This window comes from Agelaius tricolor, unplaced genomic scaffold, assembly GCF_023055355.1.
Source record: "Agelaius tricolor isolate 1412-34295 unplaced genomic scaffold, bAgeTri1.0.p SCAF_34, whole genome shotgun sequence".
In the NCBI taxonomy this organism is placed as follows: domain Eukaryota; kingdom Metazoa; phylum Chordata; class Aves; order Passeriformes; family Icteridae; genus Agelaius; species Agelaius tricolor.
The window spans coordinates 2,199,231-2,217,372 of record NW_027269294.1 but is presented as its reverse complement, the minus strand read 5'-3'; the positions used below and the strand labels follow the sequence as shown (position 1 = coordinate 2,217,372).

Below are 18,142 nucleotides of genomic sequence, written 5' to 3'. Positions count from 1 at the left end.
ATTTCCTTCGACGCCCAACCCTGCAGGCGAATCGGAATGCCATCATCGCAATTCAAACGCCACAGAAAATCTCTTCGGGGCCGCGCCGACATCGGTGTTCCGTGCAGGCAGTCCGGATAGATCGCTGGGGGTCCTCCGGTTTCCCGCCCTTTTGGCCGCCATTTTGAGACGGTCAAACAAACTCTTCCACGCGCCACGCCCAAGAGGGCTGCCTGGCGGCGGCGGGCTGCAGTACCGCGCTCTGCCCACAGGGTGGCAGCACTGCCGCCCACCCCAGCCGGGGGCGCCGCGCGCCTCGGGGCTGCGGGCGGCCAAGGCGGCAAAAAAGAACAGGGGCGATCCCCCCAAAAAACTGCTCTGAAATAAATGCCCAAAACAACCAGGAAGAAGAAAAAAAACCTCCTGCCTCTAACCTAATAGGATAAAAAAAAAAAAAAAACAAACCCAAACCCAAGAATTTCTTTTAAAAATATTTAAATATTTAAAAAATATTTTTTCATATTAATATTCACCTTCCTATTTAAAATGTGTATTGATCTATATTTATACATTTCTATGTATAAATAAACTTATATTCCATATTACATCTCTCCCTAGTACTTAAATCTATTTCTATATTTTTATACATATTTTTACATAGTAAGTATATATTTGTTAGGATTTTTGCTTCTGTAACGCTTACATTATTTAAAATAATTCCCCTGCCTCTACCCGAATAAAAGCCAAAAAGAACCCCTTTAATTTCGACTGTATTTAAATTTGTAAAAAATTTTTTTTTCATATGTATATCCACATTCATACTTCAAATGTATATTGATGTATAATGTTTATTTTTACTTTTATAATTTCCGATTTATTTATAAATTTATATTCTATTTTACATCTGTTCCTATTTCTTCTATTTATTTATATCTTTTTATTCATGTCTTTCTATATTTAATATATATTTCTGTGTTAGGATTTTTACTTCTGTAACGCTTACATTATTTAAAATAAAACCCCTGCCTCTACCCAAATTCAAGCCAAAAAGAACCCCTTTCTTTTCAACTGTATTTCAATTTTTTTTTAAATTGTATTTTTCAGGCTCATATCCACATTTACATTTAAAATGTATATCAATGTATACTGTTATTTGTATTCTATATTACATCTCTTCCTATTATTTATATTTACTTAGATTTTATATTTATATATATATTTATATCTTGATTATCTATCTCAACATTTAGAAACACGTAACAGTAATATCTATATTCATATTATTTAAAATAAAAACTCTGCCTCTAACCCAATAAAAACCAAAAAAAAACCCCAACCCTGTCTTTTAGACAATATTGAAACAGATTTTACCCCTATGTTTTCGTATTTATATTCACATTTATTTTTATAATGTATATTAATGTGTACTGCTTACTGATACATTTATCTTTATAAATGTCAATTTATAAAAAAATTTATATTTTATATTACATCTATTCTGAGGACTCATTTCTATACTTTTATACGTATTTTGATTCATTGATTATCTATTTCTGTGTTAAGATTTTCACTTCTCGAACACTTGTATTATTTAAAATAAAACTCCTGCCTCTACTAGAATAAAAGCCAAAAAATTCGCTTTCTTTCCAACGATATTTACATATTCTTATATTTCTATTCCCATTTATCATTTATATTGCCACATAAGGTCATTTCTATTCTATACTACAACTCTTCATATTACTGACATAGATTTAGATTTAAATTTATATCCATAGTTTCATCATTTCTCTTTCTATACTTATGATAGATTTCAATCTTAAGATACACATTTCTATAATACTTGTATTATTTCAAATAAAACCCCTGCCTCTAACCAAACAAAAACCAAAGACACCCCTTGATTTAAACAATATTTAAAATTCTAAAAATAATTTTATTTTTCATAATTATATTCACATTTACATTTATAATTTTCATTTATTATATTTGTAGATATATATTAGAGAGACTACCTTGGAATATATTAATAGATATATTATTTTACATCCTATATATTCTTTTACTTCTATTTCTTTATATTAAATATTTATATATCTATATTTAATATTCAGTATATGTATTATATATTTGTATATCTGGATTTTTAGTTTTATATTATTTCTATTTATAAAAAAACCCAAGCCTATAACCTAATAAAAAACAAAAAATCCCCAATTTATTTTAACTCTATCAAAATATTTTTATATTTACAACTTATATTTATGTATCTTTGTATTTATATATAATAGACTATCATTTCTATGTATTATCATCTGTTACAATAATATACTATATATTATAGTTTTATATATTTATCTATTTGTTTTCTATATTAATGTTTACCACTATCATTTTATATTTATTTTTATATTTTATTTATTTCTACTTTAATCTATATATTAGACCGTATCAATTCATTAACCCAACACATCAGAACCACACAAATACCGCGCCTTCGGCAGCACCGGTACGCAGCCCACGCTCATCCATCGCAGCGTATCCAAACAAAACCTATTTCTAGGACTAACAGAACAAAGACCCCACGACATTTAACCCTAAGAAAAACTCAAATCAACCGAACTGTAAAGAAACTTTAAATCCCACTATAACTAGCCCAAAAGCTCCGTACATTCTCATCATAAACTTCCTCCTAAACCAATGGCTCAAAACCCCAAAAAACTCAGATACACATGGAAAATGACAGAACTGCTAGTAAAAACAAACACCCATGAAAAATTAAATCCAACCAACTCACTAAACTCAAAACCCTACAACTGACCCTAAACATTACTAAAAAAAGCCCCCAAAACTCTACCTTTAGGGTAACTCACAAATAATAACCAATAATCTATAAAAATTATTTTAAAATATTAAAAAAGCATGAAAATAAAAAATTTAAACTATTAAAATACTAAAAAATATCACTACCCAAATTGAAAGACATATTGCCTATAAAAACCCACCGTATACAAATGCCCCTGTCCCCAAAAAGAAAACCAGAAACAAAACAGCAAAGCAGAAAGAAATCGGAACTTAGGAACGCTAAAACCAGAACGTTCAAGAAGTTCCACCATATCCCTGATCATACACCAACTACAAACAACATGAAACAATACAAACAATTCTTAAAGACCGCCTTAAAACAACTACAATTAAAAACCCTTTCAACAATTCAAAACTGCATTGAACAAAAGCCATCTCATAAATTAACACCCAAAACTCCAGCAGCCCAGCTGGCCCTACCAAATCTCTCTGTTGATACATGCAGCAAACAAAACCAAAATCCCAGGAATACCTACCAGAAGTCTAGGAAAGAAACCTCTTGAAATTAATCCTACCTCAAATACAAACCAACCCGTGCAGAAAGTGAGCTTCACTCAAAAAACTATTTACACAGAGTTAATAAGACCAAGAAATAAAACAACACACCATATATCACCAATGAATACAACAGCGAGGGGAAAAAACCCACGTTTTTTTCTTTTTTTTATTTCAACTAACTTCCTTTATTAGCTAGAACAAAAGATTTTGCCAGGGCTGTAAGAACAACAATTTCTTTTTCTTCTTCTCCTTCTGAAATGTCCCTTCTCCTTCCCAAATTCCTTACAACTTCTGAGTTTAAATCCAAGCAAAAAGCAAAATTCGTGCACTTGTGAGTCCGGTGCTCCTGTCAGAGTCTCTGTCTCACTCCACATCGTCTCACACTTTCAGTCTGAACGCTGTCCTGCCCTGATGAGTTTGACAGAAGCATTGGCACATGTTAAGAGAGGATTTACCGAGCCCGCCCCGCCCGCCGCTCGCTCCCGCCCCTCGCCCTTGCCTCGCTCGGCAGCCGCGTCCTTGCCCCGCCCCCGGCAGCCAGCGGCGAGGGGCAGGGCGCTGGCTCGGGGGGCTGCAGTACCGCGCTCTGGCCACAGGGCGGCAGACTCCCGGGTCCGCGATTTTCCCGCGCTTTTGGCCGCCATCTTGAGAAGGTCAAACAAACTCCGTGACATCGGCGACGCGCCGCTCTCAAGATGGCGGCCAAGAGAGGACCCCCCCCCCCCCCTCGGTCGAGAGAGGTGCTTACGCAGACGCCGGTCAGAAACCCGCCGAAATAGGCCCGCTCTCGGCGCCACTGAGCCCACAGCCCGTGTCGGGTACGCCTGACACGCCACAGAAAATCCCGCCGGGACCGCGCCGGCGTCGGTGTTCCGTGCAGGCATTCCGCAAAGACAGACCGGGGTCCTCCGGTTTCCCGCCCTTTTGGCCGCCATTTTGAGACGGTCAAACAAACTCCGCCACGCGCCACGCCCAAGAGGGCTGCCTGGCGGCGGCGGCCTGCAGTACCGCGCTCTGCCCACAAGGCGGCAGCACTGCCGCCCACCCCAGCCGGGGGCGCCGCGCGCCTTGGGGCTGCGGGCGGCCAAGGCGGCAAAAAAGAACAGGGGCGATCCCCCCCAAAAACTCCTCTAAAAATAAATGCCAAAAACCTGCCTCTTACCCAACAAGAACCAAACAAGCCCCCTTTCTTTCAAGCCTTCTGTAAATAAATTTTATATTTCTAGTTTTCCTAGTTCTATTCACACGCATATTTATACCGGACATTGATGTGTTACGTCACTTATACAATGTATTACGTCTATTCCTATTATCTGCATTTACTCATATTTTGTGGTTTTATCAACATCATTATATATTGATTTTATATTTCTATACTTAGATTTAGATTTCTCTCATACTTTTATTATTCAAAAAAAAAAAATCCTGTCTCTAACCAAACAAATACCAAAAAACCCTTCTTTTAAATTATATTGGAATATTTTTATATTTATAGCTTGCATAATTATATTCCCATTTATATTCACAGTTTATACTGATGCATTATATTAATAATTACATATCAGATATATATTATTCACATAATATAGATAAATTATTATTTTTATTGTGTACCATATCTACTGCTACAACTTATTTTTTCTAATCTTTTCAATTTTTCTATAAATCTTTATGTATTCATGAGATATTTTTACACTTCGATTTCTACCTTCATATTATTTGTAGTTTTTATAATAAAACCCCTGCTTTTGCCAAATAATAAACAAAACCATCCTTTCTTTTAAACTACTTGAAAAAATATTGTTATATTTTTATTTATCATATCTATAATTTTTTATATATTATATCATAGTGATGTACTATATTTATAGCTATTTTACAGCTATTTCCTATAATATAATATAATAAAATATATAAAGTATTACTTGTATTATGTGTTGTATGGATTTATGTCACTTTATATTTACAAGTCTTTAATAATTTTATATCTATATCTGCATAGATTCGCAATACATTTCTATATCTAAAATTTCGTTTGAGTTGTGTTTATATTCATAATCTCTATTTATATATCCACAAACATACACAATACTCTACTAAAAAATACAATATCTTATTGGAATATATCATGACTTATGTTACCTGTTAAATTTTAAATAGAGATCGAATCGATCAAAATAAAAGTTTATTCCCATTCCTACACACCTACTTGTTTTGCTTAAATATAGCTATCTTTAGAATTTCACGTTTAAAATCCAATTCCTAAATGCAATGACAAAACAAACAGCATCGAATTCCCACCAATGTCTTCCAAAACCATCAAGATACCTCCACCAGCCAAACGACTGCCAGCGAAAAAAACACACAACACTCTTTTCACTAACAGTTCTCATCACATCAGAAAAATGGAACCAAACGAAAAGAAAACCCTTGAGAAACACACGCAGCAAATCACAAAAACCTCTAAAAAACCCAAACCAACTCACTCAACTCCCAACAGTGCCACTGACCCTGAACGTTATTTAAAAAATAACCAAAATTCTACATCTACACTAACTCAAAGAATAAACAATACTCTGCCAAAAGAACTTTAGAAAGCGAACTAATTAACGAAACAGAAAAAAAAATCTCAACCACTAAAAAATAAGAAAATATCTACCCAAATTTAAAAAACTACTTAAAAAGACCCACCATATAAATACCCACGTTCCCAAAAATAAAACTGATCAACAACCACCAAATATGTCAAAGGACAACAAAAAATGAAAAAAAAAAAAGAAAAGAAAGAAAGAAAATACATTTGTAAAAAAAGTCCCCCAAACCAAATCAACTTTAATTTACAATAAAAAAATTATTCCCAACTGAAGAATAAACGCATTCGATCAAAATAAAAATACCACCCAGAAATAAACACAAAGCCTAAAGAGAAACGTAACCATTCACAAGATCTCCCAAATGATCCGTAACAATAAAACGTACACTACAATCAAGCAAACCAAAGAAATAAAAGCCCTGGAAGACGAGAAACACAAACGCAATTAGAGAGATTTTAAAAACCCCGCTGCTATTAACGACACGACGCCACCTCGAACCCACCGAAACAAACGCTACACGCCCACGCTAATAAAAGCCACGGCGACAGAATTAAAATCCGAGACGCTGCTTCCCGCAACGACCCGTAGAAACCATTGCACGCCTTTAAAAACAGAACAGCCCGGCAGAAAAAATATCCGAGTACAGAACTCGATTCAAACCAAACCTTTATCGTCACCACCTGACGCCGCGGGCGGCGCTCACCTCGCTTCAACAAGGGCAAAGAAATGGGTTCTCCCCTTCAAGTTCATCCCCTAGGAGAGCAGAAAAGAAGGGGCTTTCCTCCAATGAAATCCTTCAAGCCATGTGCAAAGGGGGATTTTGACCTCCATTCAAACCCTTGCAAAGGAGGGACACCAGCGCTGTCCCCTCCATTTAAACCTTAGGATGATGAAAATGGGCTGGCTGCCTTCAAATCAAAGCCATCCGATGACAACAATACTTTGCCCATTCCCGTTCAAATGGAACGCAGGGATTCCCTGTCACCCCTGGGATACCCCTAACAGCCGGGAAAAGGCAGCTTTTCCTTCAATCAACACCCTTCGAACCGCAGGTGAAGGCGGATCCCTCTCAGTTCAAACACAGACAATATTAGGAGAGTAGCTGCTTGCCTCTCCTTCATTTCTTTTGTCTTCACAAGCTCCCTTTTTGTTCCTGGGGAAGCGGGGAGGGGGGACTGCCAAGATCCAATTGAAAAGGGAAAGGACCAAAGTCCCCGCTCCAAATCCACACGCGCTCACCCGTTCGGCTGCTGCTTCCCGGCACAAAGATTCGTCCCTCGGCACCTCCTTGAAGCGATGCTCCGCGGATCCAAGCGCGTATCCAGGTGTTCGCCCAGACGCTGCCAGCAGCTCTCGCAGTCCTTCCATGAGACAGCCCCGGGAGCCCCCCATGAACCCCTCTACTCAGCAGCTCCATGCAAAAGGCAGCTGGGGCAAAGCCTCCCCCTAAAACAGCCTCGCCCCCCCGGCAGGAGCCGGCCCCTCATCATCCTCACAGCTCACACCTGGCGCTGCTCCGAGCCCCCCATCATCCTCACAGCTCACACCTGGCGCTGCTCCGAGCCCCCCATCATCCTCACAGCTCACACCTGGCGCTGATGCCACTCTCCAACAGCGCCTCTCCCCGTCCAGCACACAGCCCGCTTCTCACAGACACAGAGCCAACAGAAATCTGCTCCGGGTGCTGGCTGTTCTTAGTCCGTCTGCTTCCACAATTCAGACACGGACGTGCGCTGATGGCATTGAGGGAAAGCTTTCCAGGGCACAAAACTGTCATTCTGGTAGCACGCTTTGAGACGCCTTCAGAAAAAGCAGAATCAGCGCCACCTCCTAAGAGCCCTGCTGAGGAACCCCGCCCTCCTTGGGACACCCAATGCAGCAGAGCTCGAAAAACGAGGGCAAAAGTCAAGCTTGGAGTGGGAAAAGACAATATAAATACAGCAGCCGTTCAAAAAAGCCTTCACACAGCAATAGTGGGACCCGGTCACATTTCTTCTTTCCTTGCTCTCTGGAATGACATCAATACGAAGTAAAAAACCCACACGAAACACAAGGCAGAGCTGGGATTTGACACGTCTTCCTTTTGGCTCTCGGGATGACAAGCGCCTCTTCCGGGACTGCGACACGCTTTGGGCGCTGGCAGAGAACGGAGGCAAAAGGTGCCAGAGAGCCCTTTCTATGGCCTTCAGCCCCTGCAGCTGTTCTGAGGGTTCCAGGGCACAGCTCGGTCCGTTCCTAGATCAAAACCTCACGGCAATATCTTCAGAACTACAACCCATCTCCAGTCGGAGCTTCCTACATTCCTGTAAACAAATGAGTGCATAGCGAGGGTTTCTCCCCAGCTGAGTTTAGAGACCAATTCCTATTCTTTAGCAATACTTAGAAAACCGAATGCCTTGCCAGGTTTTAGCATCCTACACCCACTCACCCCTCCCTGTGCATTTGGTGGCAGCTTTGGGTCCCTCTGGGGGACGGCACCCAGCGTGACCCCCGCCCCTCGCCCGCCCCCCATCGGCTCCTGCACCGCCGTGGGGCTCCCTCTCCTGGGCACCTTGGGGTGCCCCCAACGGCATCAGAGCCCCGAGCCTTCACCCCCCCTTTTCCTGACCCCCAAAGAAGGCTCAGAACGAGTCCGCCTGCCCTGGACAGCAGCGCAGCGCTTCCCCCAAGCCCTTCCCACACGTGCATGGCCCCAGCAAGGGATTCTGCTGCAACAGGAAAGGGGGGGCAGCCCCCAGAAGGGTTGAGGTTCCTGCCCAGCCTCGCTGTCACGGGCCAGGGGCAGCGAGAGAGGGAGCGGCACAGACGGCGGGGACGGCCCGGCACGGAGCGGGGGCCGCTCTCAGCGCGATGCCGGCAAAGCCGCAGCTCCGGCGCTGTCGGCCGCGCTGCTTGAGCGGCACGGGGGGATCCGCCGAGAGCCTCCGGCCCCGCGCGGGGACTCCCGCAAGGGCCCAGGGGCGCCGGGCTCCGGCCCTCGGGGCTTTATTCTCCGGCAGCCCGAGCCCCGCGGCTGCGGGGCAAAGAAGGAAAGGGGGCACGGGAAGAGAGGAGCGAGAGTAGGGCATGACAAAGGGCGGCGAGGGAGCTCGGGCTGTGCAGGAAAGCGCGACGGGAAGGGAAAGCCCGGGACGGGGGTACAGGGAGGGTGGACAGAGGAAGGAGAGAGGGGGAACAGAAGGGAGTAGCGGGCTAGGGACAGGACAGGAAGGAGCCGGCTTTGCGGGGGGAGAGGGAATGGGGGAAAGGGAGCGAGAGAAGGCGAATACGGGAGAAGGAAGGAGGGCTAGAGAGAGGGACAGGCGGGGAAGCCTCCCAGAGCCCCGGCCGCACCCCGAGCCCGGCCCGGCGCCTCGCCCTGCCCGGGATGCTGCGGCGCTCGGCGGAGCTCGGCTCGCTCCGGAGACGCTCGGCTCCAGTCGGCTCTTGTCGGCTAAACTCGGCTACTGTCGCCTCAACTCGGCTCTTGGCGCCTGCATTCGCCTCTTCGGCCGAGCTCGCCTCGCTTCGGCCCAACTCCCAGCCGCTCTGTGCCTTCGGCGCGCCTCGGCTCCGCTCGCCTCGCCTCGGCTCCCCGACGGCGGGCGGGCAAGCGCCGCCGCCTCCCGTTCAGCTCGCCCGGCTCGGGGCTCTCCCGCTGCCGCGTCCCGCGGGCGGCCCGGCCACGGCGCGGACACGACCGGGAGCGCGGGCTCGGGCAGGAGCTCATTAGGCTGGGAGCGCACTGGCGCTAAGCAGCGCGCACGAGAGCAGCAGGCTCGCTTCGCCTGAGCTCGGCTCGCTTCGCTTCAGGCAGCCTCGGAAGCCTCGCCTCGGTTCGCTCGAGGCCGTCAGGGTCGGCCGCTCTCGCCTTGCTTCGGCCGAGCTCGTGCGATTCCCCCGAAGGCGGCGGCGTTCGGTTGTGGTTTTAGAAATATCCTCCTCTATCGATGGTATCTCTCTACAGTTAGATTTATATTTCTAGAATACTCCTATTAATCCAAATAAAAACCCCATCTCTAACCAAATAAATACAATAAAAGCCTTCTTTTAAACGATATGGAAATATTTTTATACGTTGTCTAATTATATTCACATTTATATTTATAGTTTCTTTTGATGCAATATATTAAGCATTATATATAATAATATAAGCATTATATATAATATCTATAAAATCCTAGACATGTATTTAAATTATTATTTATATTATGTATTGTATCTACTGCTGCAACAGATTTTTTCTTCTAGTTTTAAACTTTATCTGTATGTATTTATGATATCTTTCTAGACTTAGATTTCTACCTTCATATTCTTTGTATTTATCATTTTTATCATCAAAACCCTGCCTATTGACAAATAAAAAAACCCCACTTGATTTAACTATTTAAAAATATTTTTATATTTATAATTTTCATATTTCTGTTTATAATTTGCTCTCTAGTACGTGATAACATAGCTGCTCCTGCACCGCAGTGGGGCTCCCTCTCCTGGGCACCTCGGGGTGCCCCCAACGGCATCAGAGCCCCGAGTCTGCACCCCCCCCTTTTCCTCTAGTTAGAAACTACACTGGAACTTTTTTCTGGAAACAAAGACATGACCTAAATCCTCTCCCCATCTCCCAGACAGAGAGATGTTCAGTTCTTAGTTGACTGGGCAGCAGTTTCTTCAATAGAATGATAAACAATATGGAAATGTTTTAGCTACAAGCAAATAGGCAAATCTGAACAAGGTCCTGGTGGCCAGCCACTGCAGTTCTTTTGAAGCAATTTTTTAAACAATCAAATGCTGATACCACAAAAATAAAGCAAAAAGCTGACTACTGGCTAAGAAAAAATTAACTTTTGACAACAACAACATGCCAATGACACAGGCTTTTTCCCAGTGTCATACCTTATTACTACCTCTCTTGGGAATTCTCATCGTGGATCCCAAAAGGAATAAATCCCTCAGAGTGTCCTAAAGCACAAAGTAGCACGCTGGAGCTCCTCACACTCCCAGGAGGGCAGCACAGCGTGCACCGAGTCTGCAACAAATTCTGCTCAGCGAGGGTCTGCAAACAAAGTTTCCAGTGATGAACTGAACTCATTTTCAAGGGACGCTTTCTAAGCACAGAAGCACAACAAAGAACAAGCAGAAACAATCCTTACAAACACCTGCGAGTTTTATTTAGCATGGATGCGACTGATTGCCACCCTATGGCTTCTCCCTTGGGTTTGTCTGTAGGTTCAGGAGGATGATGATGCACACTCTGCCTTCCCTGAACCCCCACAGCAGCCGAGCGCTGCCCAGCGCGTTCAGACCATCGGGAACTGGGTCACGCACACCCGGATGGGCCGGAGCTGCTCTGCTGGAGATTGGGGAGACGAGAGCAGAGAGGCGCTGGCCCAGGCGTGGTCCCAGTTCTATTGCTGTGTGCCGAGAAGGAGTTTGCTCCCAACAGCTGCAGCCACCCTCAGCTCGCTCCCGTGGTGAGTATCAATGGCACACAGAGGCAGCCTGAGGAAATAATGGGCTGGGCTCTAAGGGCTGGGACAGGCTCTGAATTTTTGTTTTGTATTTGCACGATGATCGGTACAACAGGGCTCTGATGGATGACTCGGCAGCACGCAATTAAAAACTCCTCCGTAGGATTACATGGACTGGTAGGAAAAGACAAAAGCCCATCACCCTTCTGAAATCTCCTTTGAATCCCAAGCACGTGGATTGTCACTGTACTGCAGCTTCCAGGTTTTCAAAGCAGCTTACTTCTGAAGGCCAGGAAACATTTATTCCTACAGAAACAATGGGCAGCACCCAGGCTAATCTAAGCACTCCTGTTGGATAGGGGATCTGCCAGTGTGCCAGGCCAGCCTAAGGTGTGCTTTATTTCAGTCTAACACCCCCACAAAATTCTTCTCATATCTCCCAACGCTGAAACCTAAAGCTTCTCATCATTAGCAAATTCAAAGTAACATGTTCTTTTTTACAACATTCAAAAATGTCATGCTGGACAGAACTAGAGAGTAATTTTCAAATATACGCTCAGCAAAGTCTGAATTGACTTGTCCAGAGAGAAAACCTACAAGTGAACACCTACACCTGCCTAAAAAGACCTAACGAGCCCCTGGCAGCCACCGGCATCAAAGCGCAGTGGATGTTTCTAATCCAGGCTAAGGAGAACAATATCACCTTTTGTTCTCTCCAGTTTGTTTCCTCTGCAGTCACATTTGCTCCTTATGATTTTTACAGTCTCTGTATCTTCTCGGGCAGCGCTGAGTCTGACGACCGGGATACGAGAGTCCTTCCCTGCCCTACGGAGAGAACCAGGAAAAAAAGTTCAAAAAAGAACAGGGCAGTTTGAAGTTAATACCTCCGACGAGAAGCAGCACCCGACAAACAGAGCAACGGTGAACAAAGCGTGACACCTCCCTGGGGACAGAAGACTGACAAACTCTCCGGGATTTACAATTCCAGTAACCAAGCCCTTCAGCACAGCAGCCAAGTGTCCCATTAGGTGGTGCTGCACCAAGGAATGATCCCAGAGGTTCCAAAGAGTGAAATGCACTTATTGTCCAAAGACGTAAAATCTTGCAAAATACCAAAACTACAATAGATCTAAACTACAGGGCAAGAGTACAAGTGTTAACTTGAGGAGCTGGAACCATCCAGGTGAGCAACTGCTAACTGGATCCTCATCAGAGTTTGAGGAACTCTTCAGGATACAGAAGGGTTTTCCCCAGCAATGTCACAGGCCGAGTTTTGATAGAAGTGCACTTGCCAGATGCTCAGAAATGTCACCCATCCTCCTCCGGGTGTCCTGAGAGAGCTGCGAATGGCTCTCACGTGGTTTGAGCTGGTTCTGTAAGGGCTCAGGGTGAATTTCACCAGATGCAACGAAACTGGGCAACTCCCAGTGGGACAGAAGGAACCCAAAGCTTGTTTTACCCAAAGCTTGGGTAAGCAGAGCTCCAGCAAATACTGAGGAAACGATCAGAACAGGGTAACAAATAATAAACATACCTTTTTTTTTATGTAGGTGAACAAAACACTTAAGGAGAAGGTGAAAAACTCACCATGACTGAACATTTCATCATCTGTAAGCTGACCATCCATAGCACAGAGGACTCCAAATTTAAAATTCACCGATCCCTGGGACATAAAACCAACTATCATATGGTAAACAGTCAAACAGAAGACATGAAAATTTGTTTCCTCTAAGGACTTTCACGTATGTGTGTATCTTTGTATACATCCTATGCATTAGAACATACATCTCATACCACCTCCTAATACATAATCATTTACCTTTAAACTTTGATAGTATAGCAAGAAATTATTTCCTTAAATTGGTGATCTATTATTATTAAGTTGGTGCTTTAAGCTATTTTTGCTGTCATGTTCAAAAAAACATTACTTATTTTTACTGTAACAAGCAATTGATTTCCAAGTCACCATAAGCCCATCAAAATACAAAGCTGTATTCACTGGACGGGTCTGTGAGCTAGAAGTAGTCAGGCTTGTACTCACCTCTTGCTCTTCCAGAACCAATAAATCCTGTCAACAAAAACAGCATCTTTAGCCCCTTCCTCTTAAAGATTCTACAAGGATGATGGTTTTATTTGTGTTTAGAAGTTTGGATTTGAAATGGCCAGGTCAATGGATAAAGACAGTTCAAGCAGTATCACATTATTATTATTATTATTATTATTATTATTATTATTATTATTATTATTATTATTATTATTATCTGCTACTGGAAGAGACAAACCAGTAGTATCTATACTTAATTACTTCTATTTCCAGGAAATCATAAAGAAAAAGAACCAAACAAAGAAAAGTCACTTCCTACCTTTTGTATCTCAGGATGAAAAATGTCTCTTGGGCTCTTCTCCAGTTTCTCCAGACTCCTGGCACTGAAATGCAAATGAACGAGTGCTTTATAGGAGGGCAAGTGCACATTCCAACCCCGAACCCCCAACCGATGGCAGTTACAGCGCTTACAAAATGAATCCTTCCCAGAGCCTCTGGGAAATGGAACGGTTTGTGCAACTGCCATTTCTTCCCCAAAATACTGACTCCCAACACTTCCTAAACTGAGTTTGCATTTTAAAAACAGAAATTAGGGAGACTCTGGGTGGAGATCAGGTTGAAATGGATTTCCTTCTAAAGCACAGGGCTCTGTTCCATCACCCTTCACTTGGGCTCCACACAGAATCACGGGGAGCATTTTAGGAGGGCTCAAGAACCAATTCTATTTCTCTCTTTTTCTAGTTCTCTCTCTTCCTAAATAATTCAAGGCAAGTCAAATGAAGAAGGACAAGTTCAGCATCAAATCCACACTTTTTCCCTTTGTCTGGTCAAGAACAGGCTTTAAAACCACTTCTTGCTGCCTTCAACGATTAAGACTTGCAAAACCATTTTTACAAGTTTGATAGGTTTATCATAAAAAGCACAGAACACAAGCGCTGAATTACAGGAAAAGGTACACAGGCAAATATCTCAGCTGATGGTGGCTTATTTGTCAATCCATACCTTAATGGAGATTGCACTGAGAATGTTTTGTGGGACTCTAAGGGAGACAGATTTTCTGAGTACCCTGTAAACAAGAAAAGCTGGGATATAGTACAGGACATACCCACTTGTTCTGCATATTCAAATAGGATTATCAATAAAAACATTTAAGAAGGAAGAAAACCAAGGGAATTTTACTCAGCTATATTTACTGCCGATTTAGAGGGAAAAAAAAAAAAAGTCACGGGTGCTGCAAAGAAAAAAAAAAAAGAAGTGAACTAGAAACGCCTACAGTAGAACTTTAAAACAATTGCTGGGATAAAAGCAGCTCATGGAACGTGAAGTAGAAAAAAAGCGAAACCAGTATCAGACCTGCCTGTTTTCTTACCATTGCACAAGAAAATCCGACAAGCGGTAGAAAGTCACTGCCTAAAACCGATCCTAGGATGTAACCGAGAACAATTGAAGCATTTGCTAATCTAAACGGAAACCTTTTCCGGACCCTAGTGTCAAATCACACGTTTTGTCTCTCAGCAGCCCGAGGCTGGAGAGCATTTCCCCTGGGGGTCGGGAGGGCAGGGGCACAAGGGGCTGAGTTTGCCGATCGCACCTGTGCCATCAGAAGGATCCTGCCCGGCGCTCCTTGCGCTCGCCATTCTCCGGGCCATCGCTGTGTTTTACTGCTCAGCGATGCCGCTCCATCTGTTTGCGTGGAAGGAAGAGCCACGAGCACTGAGGCACTCAGCAGCCGTGTCATGCCAGCGATGTCGAGCGCTCTCTGCTCGCAAGGCTGAGCCCGCCGCGGAGCCGCCTCCGCAGCCGCTCGTCCGCCCCCGCCCGCAGCAGCGGCAGCGGCCCGAGGGAGACGCTGCAGCTCGGCGGCTCCCGCGCCTCCGCCAGCCCGAGGGCAGCCGCCGCACAGTGACCGCGGCAGCGCCCGGCGCCGCTCGCCCGGGGCGGCTCCTGCAGCTCCCGGCCCGCGGCAGCAAAGCACCGCCTGGCGCTCCGCCATCGGCGGGCGGCAGCGCGCCCCGCCCGAGCTCAGCCCCCGCCACCGGGACCGCTGAGCGAGGCCGAGGCACCGGGTGGACGCCCCTTCCGCGCCGCTCGGCTCCGTGCGGGCGGCCGGACGAAGGCTTCGCCCCTCCAGCGTCGCTGCCGCGGCTCCGTCCCGCGCGGGAGAGGCGCCGGGAGCTCCCCGCGCCCAGCCCGCTCCCCCGGCGCGCGGCCGCCTCGGGCCGCCAGCCACTCCTACGGCGCGTCGGCCGTTGCGTCAGACGCCGCGCTTTACGGCCGCAGGGCCTGCCGGGAGTTGGAGTCTCAGGCTGACAGCCACCGCTCCGTTCTCCGCCACCGGGAGCTGCGCTCCCGCCAGGGGATCAAACGGCTCCTTCGCTCCCGGGCGCGGAAGCACCTTAGGCAGCACCACCCCTCCCGAATGTCCTTCCTTTTCCACTCCAACTCTTTTTTCTTTTTTTCACTCTGTTTTTCACCCCCTTTTACACTCTCACTCCTCCTTTTTCACTCATCCCTTTCCTTTTTCACTTTTCTTTCTTCCTTTCTCTTCCTTCTCTTTCTTTCTTTCTTTCTTTCTTTCTTTCTTTCTTTCTTTCTTTCTTTCTTTCTTTCTTTCTTTCTTTCCTTCTTTCTTTCCTTCTTTCTTTCCTTCTTTCTTTCCTTCTTTCCTTCTTTCTTTTTCTTCTTTCCTTTCCTTTCCCTATATTTTTAATCTTGGCTTTCCATTCTAGCTTTCGAATAAAAAAGCAGCAGTAGAAACGTTCAGGCTACCTGGGAGTGCAAAAAACCCCAAAACCGTAATGATTTTAGGAAAACTATTTCCTCCATGGGAGCCTGAAATTTTCTACAGCTGCAGGTGACGTAGAGCTTTTATTTCTTCTTCTGTATAGTTTATACTTTATACTCTATTTATACCGCGCCCCCTGCCGTCTGCTTTGGGGCACTGCAGGCACAGCGCCCCCTGCCGTCTCTATCGGCGAACTGCAGGCACAGCGCCACCTGCCGTCTGCACCGGCGCACTACAGGCACAGCGCCCCCTGCCGTCTGCATCGGCACACTGCAGGCACAGCGCCCCCTGCCGTCTTCATCGGCGCACTGCAGGCAGAGTGCCGCCTAATGACGTCAGCCCGTCGACGCGGCGCCCCGCCCCGGCCACGCCCACTCGGGCGGCCGTCGCCATCTTGTGCGGCATTCCACGACGGCCACGGCGCTGCCATGTTGTACGGCACCCCGTGTCGGCCAGGGCGCCGCCAGCCTGTATGGCACAATTTTATGGCAGTCGCGCTTTACGGCAGTTTTACGGCATTTGCGATTTACGGCACCTTTTGCGACAGTCGCGCTTTATGACCCGTTTTGCGGCAGTCGCGCTTTACGGCGCCTTTTACGGCAGTCACGCTTTACGACCCGTTTTGCGGCAGTCGCATTTTACGGCCCCTTTTGCGACAGTCACGCTTTACGGCAGCTTTTGCGACACTCGCGCTTTACGACAGCTTTTGCGACATTCGCGCTTTACGACAGTCGCGCTTTACGGCAGCTTTTGCGACATTCGCGCTTTACGACAGTCGCGCTTTACGGCAGCTTTTGCGACAGTCGCGCTTTACGACCCCTTTTACGACAGTCAGGGTTTACGGCCCTTTTGCGACAGTCGCGCTTTACGGCAACTTTTGCGACAGTCACGCTTTACGGCACCTTTTACGGCAGTCGCGCTTTGCGGCACTTTTTTCACAGTCGCGCTTTACGGCACCTTTTACGACAGTCGCGCTTTAGGGCACCTTTTACGACAGTCGCGCTTTACGGCACTTTACAGCATTGTAATTTTTCTATTTTTAATAAAAGGACATGAAAAACAAAAACTGCTAAATAATTAAAATAAAAAATATAAATAAAGAAAAAATTAAAATAAAAATAAAAACTTAAAAATTTAAAAGATATAAATAAATAAATAAAAATTAAAATAAAAATAAAAATTTGTAAAAAAAATTTAAAAAATAATAAATAAATAAAAATTACAATAAAAATAACAACCGTTAAAAAATGAAAATAAAACTATAAATAAATTAAAAAATTAAAATAAAAAAGAACCGTAAAAAATTAAAATAAAATTATAAATAAATAAAAATAAAAATAAAAATAGAAACCATAAAAAATTAAAATAAAAATATTAAAAATATTAAAATAAAAATAAAAACTGTAAAAAATTAAAATAAAATAATAAATAAATAAAAGTTACAATAAAAATAAAAACTGTTCAAAAATTAAAATAAAAATTAAAATAAAAATAAATAAATAAAAATTAAAATAAAATAAAAACAGTAAAAAAAAATTAAAAATATGAATAAATAATTAAAAATAAAATCAAAATAAAAACCGTTAGAAAAATTAAAATAAAAATATAAATAAATTAAAATTAAAATTAAAATAAAAACCTTTAAAAAATTAAAATAAAAATATAAAAAATAAATAAAAATTAAAATTAAAAACCTTTAAAAATTAAAATAGAAAATATAAATAAATAAATAAAAATCATAATAAAAAATAAATTAAAAAAAATTTTAAAAATTAAAAATAAAATTAAAGCTTTTTATATTAATTTGGTACTGCCCAAAGCAGCTCAAGACGGTGATTGTGGTGGTGTTTGGGGGTCCCCAGGACGAGGGAAGAGACGAGAATCTTGACTCCACCTCTCAGAAGGCTGAAATATTATTTTATGATCTCAT

At 43.7% G+C, this 18,142-nt stretch overlaps 1 protein-coding gene across 7 annotated transcripts; it reads right to left on the bottom strand.

Moving 5' to 3' along the window:
- Positions 1–10,106: 10,106 nt before the first annotated feature.
- On the bottom strand, positions 10,107–15,513 carry LOC139602583 (GTPase-activating Rap/Ran-GAP domain-like protein 3). Of its 7 annotated transcripts, XM_071452520.1 has the most exons (7): positions 15,019–15,513; positions 14,430–14,493; positions 13,747–13,810; positions 13,425–13,451; positions 12,971–13,046; positions 12,087–12,875; positions 11,062–11,689 (listed from the first exon to the last, which is right to left on the bottom strand). In XM_071452520.1, the coding sequence occupies exons 1-6, from the start codon at positions 15,074–15,076 to the stop codon at positions 12,643–12,645; spliced, it is 522 nt and encodes a 173-aa protein (XP_071308621.1). In that variant the 5' UTR covers positions 15,077–15,513; the 3' UTR covers positions 11,062–11,689; positions 12,087–12,642. The 7 variants fall into 7 exon arrangements, with proteins under 7 accessions (XP_071308620.1, XP_071308621.1, XP_071308622.1 ...); XM_071452521.1 differs by lacking the exon at positions 13,425–13,451; XM_071452519.1 differs by lacking the exons at positions 11,062–11,689; positions 14,430–14,493; positions 15,019–15,513 and adding an exon at positions 10,107–10,968 and having other exon boundaries at positions 13,747–14,423.
- Positions 15,514–18,142: the final 2,629 nt, after the last annotated feature.

What these genes read in the sequence shown, in the direction of transcription:
- LOC139602583 (XM_071452519.1), bottom strand. Translation starts at nt 13,953, where the DNA reads ATGGCAGTTGCACAAACCGTTCCATTTCCCAGAGGCTCTGGGAAGGAT. An exon ending in TTCATCCTGAGATACAAAAG is followed by an intron (nt 13,452 to 13,746) that starts GTAGGAAGTGAC and finishes TTTTGTTGACAG; the next exon opens with GATTTATTGGTTCTGGAAGA. An exon ending in TGGTTCTGGAAGAGCAAGAG is followed by an intron (nt 13,047 to 13,424) that starts GTGAGTACAAGC and finishes TTTATGTCCCAG; the next exon opens with GGATCGGTGAATTTTAAATT.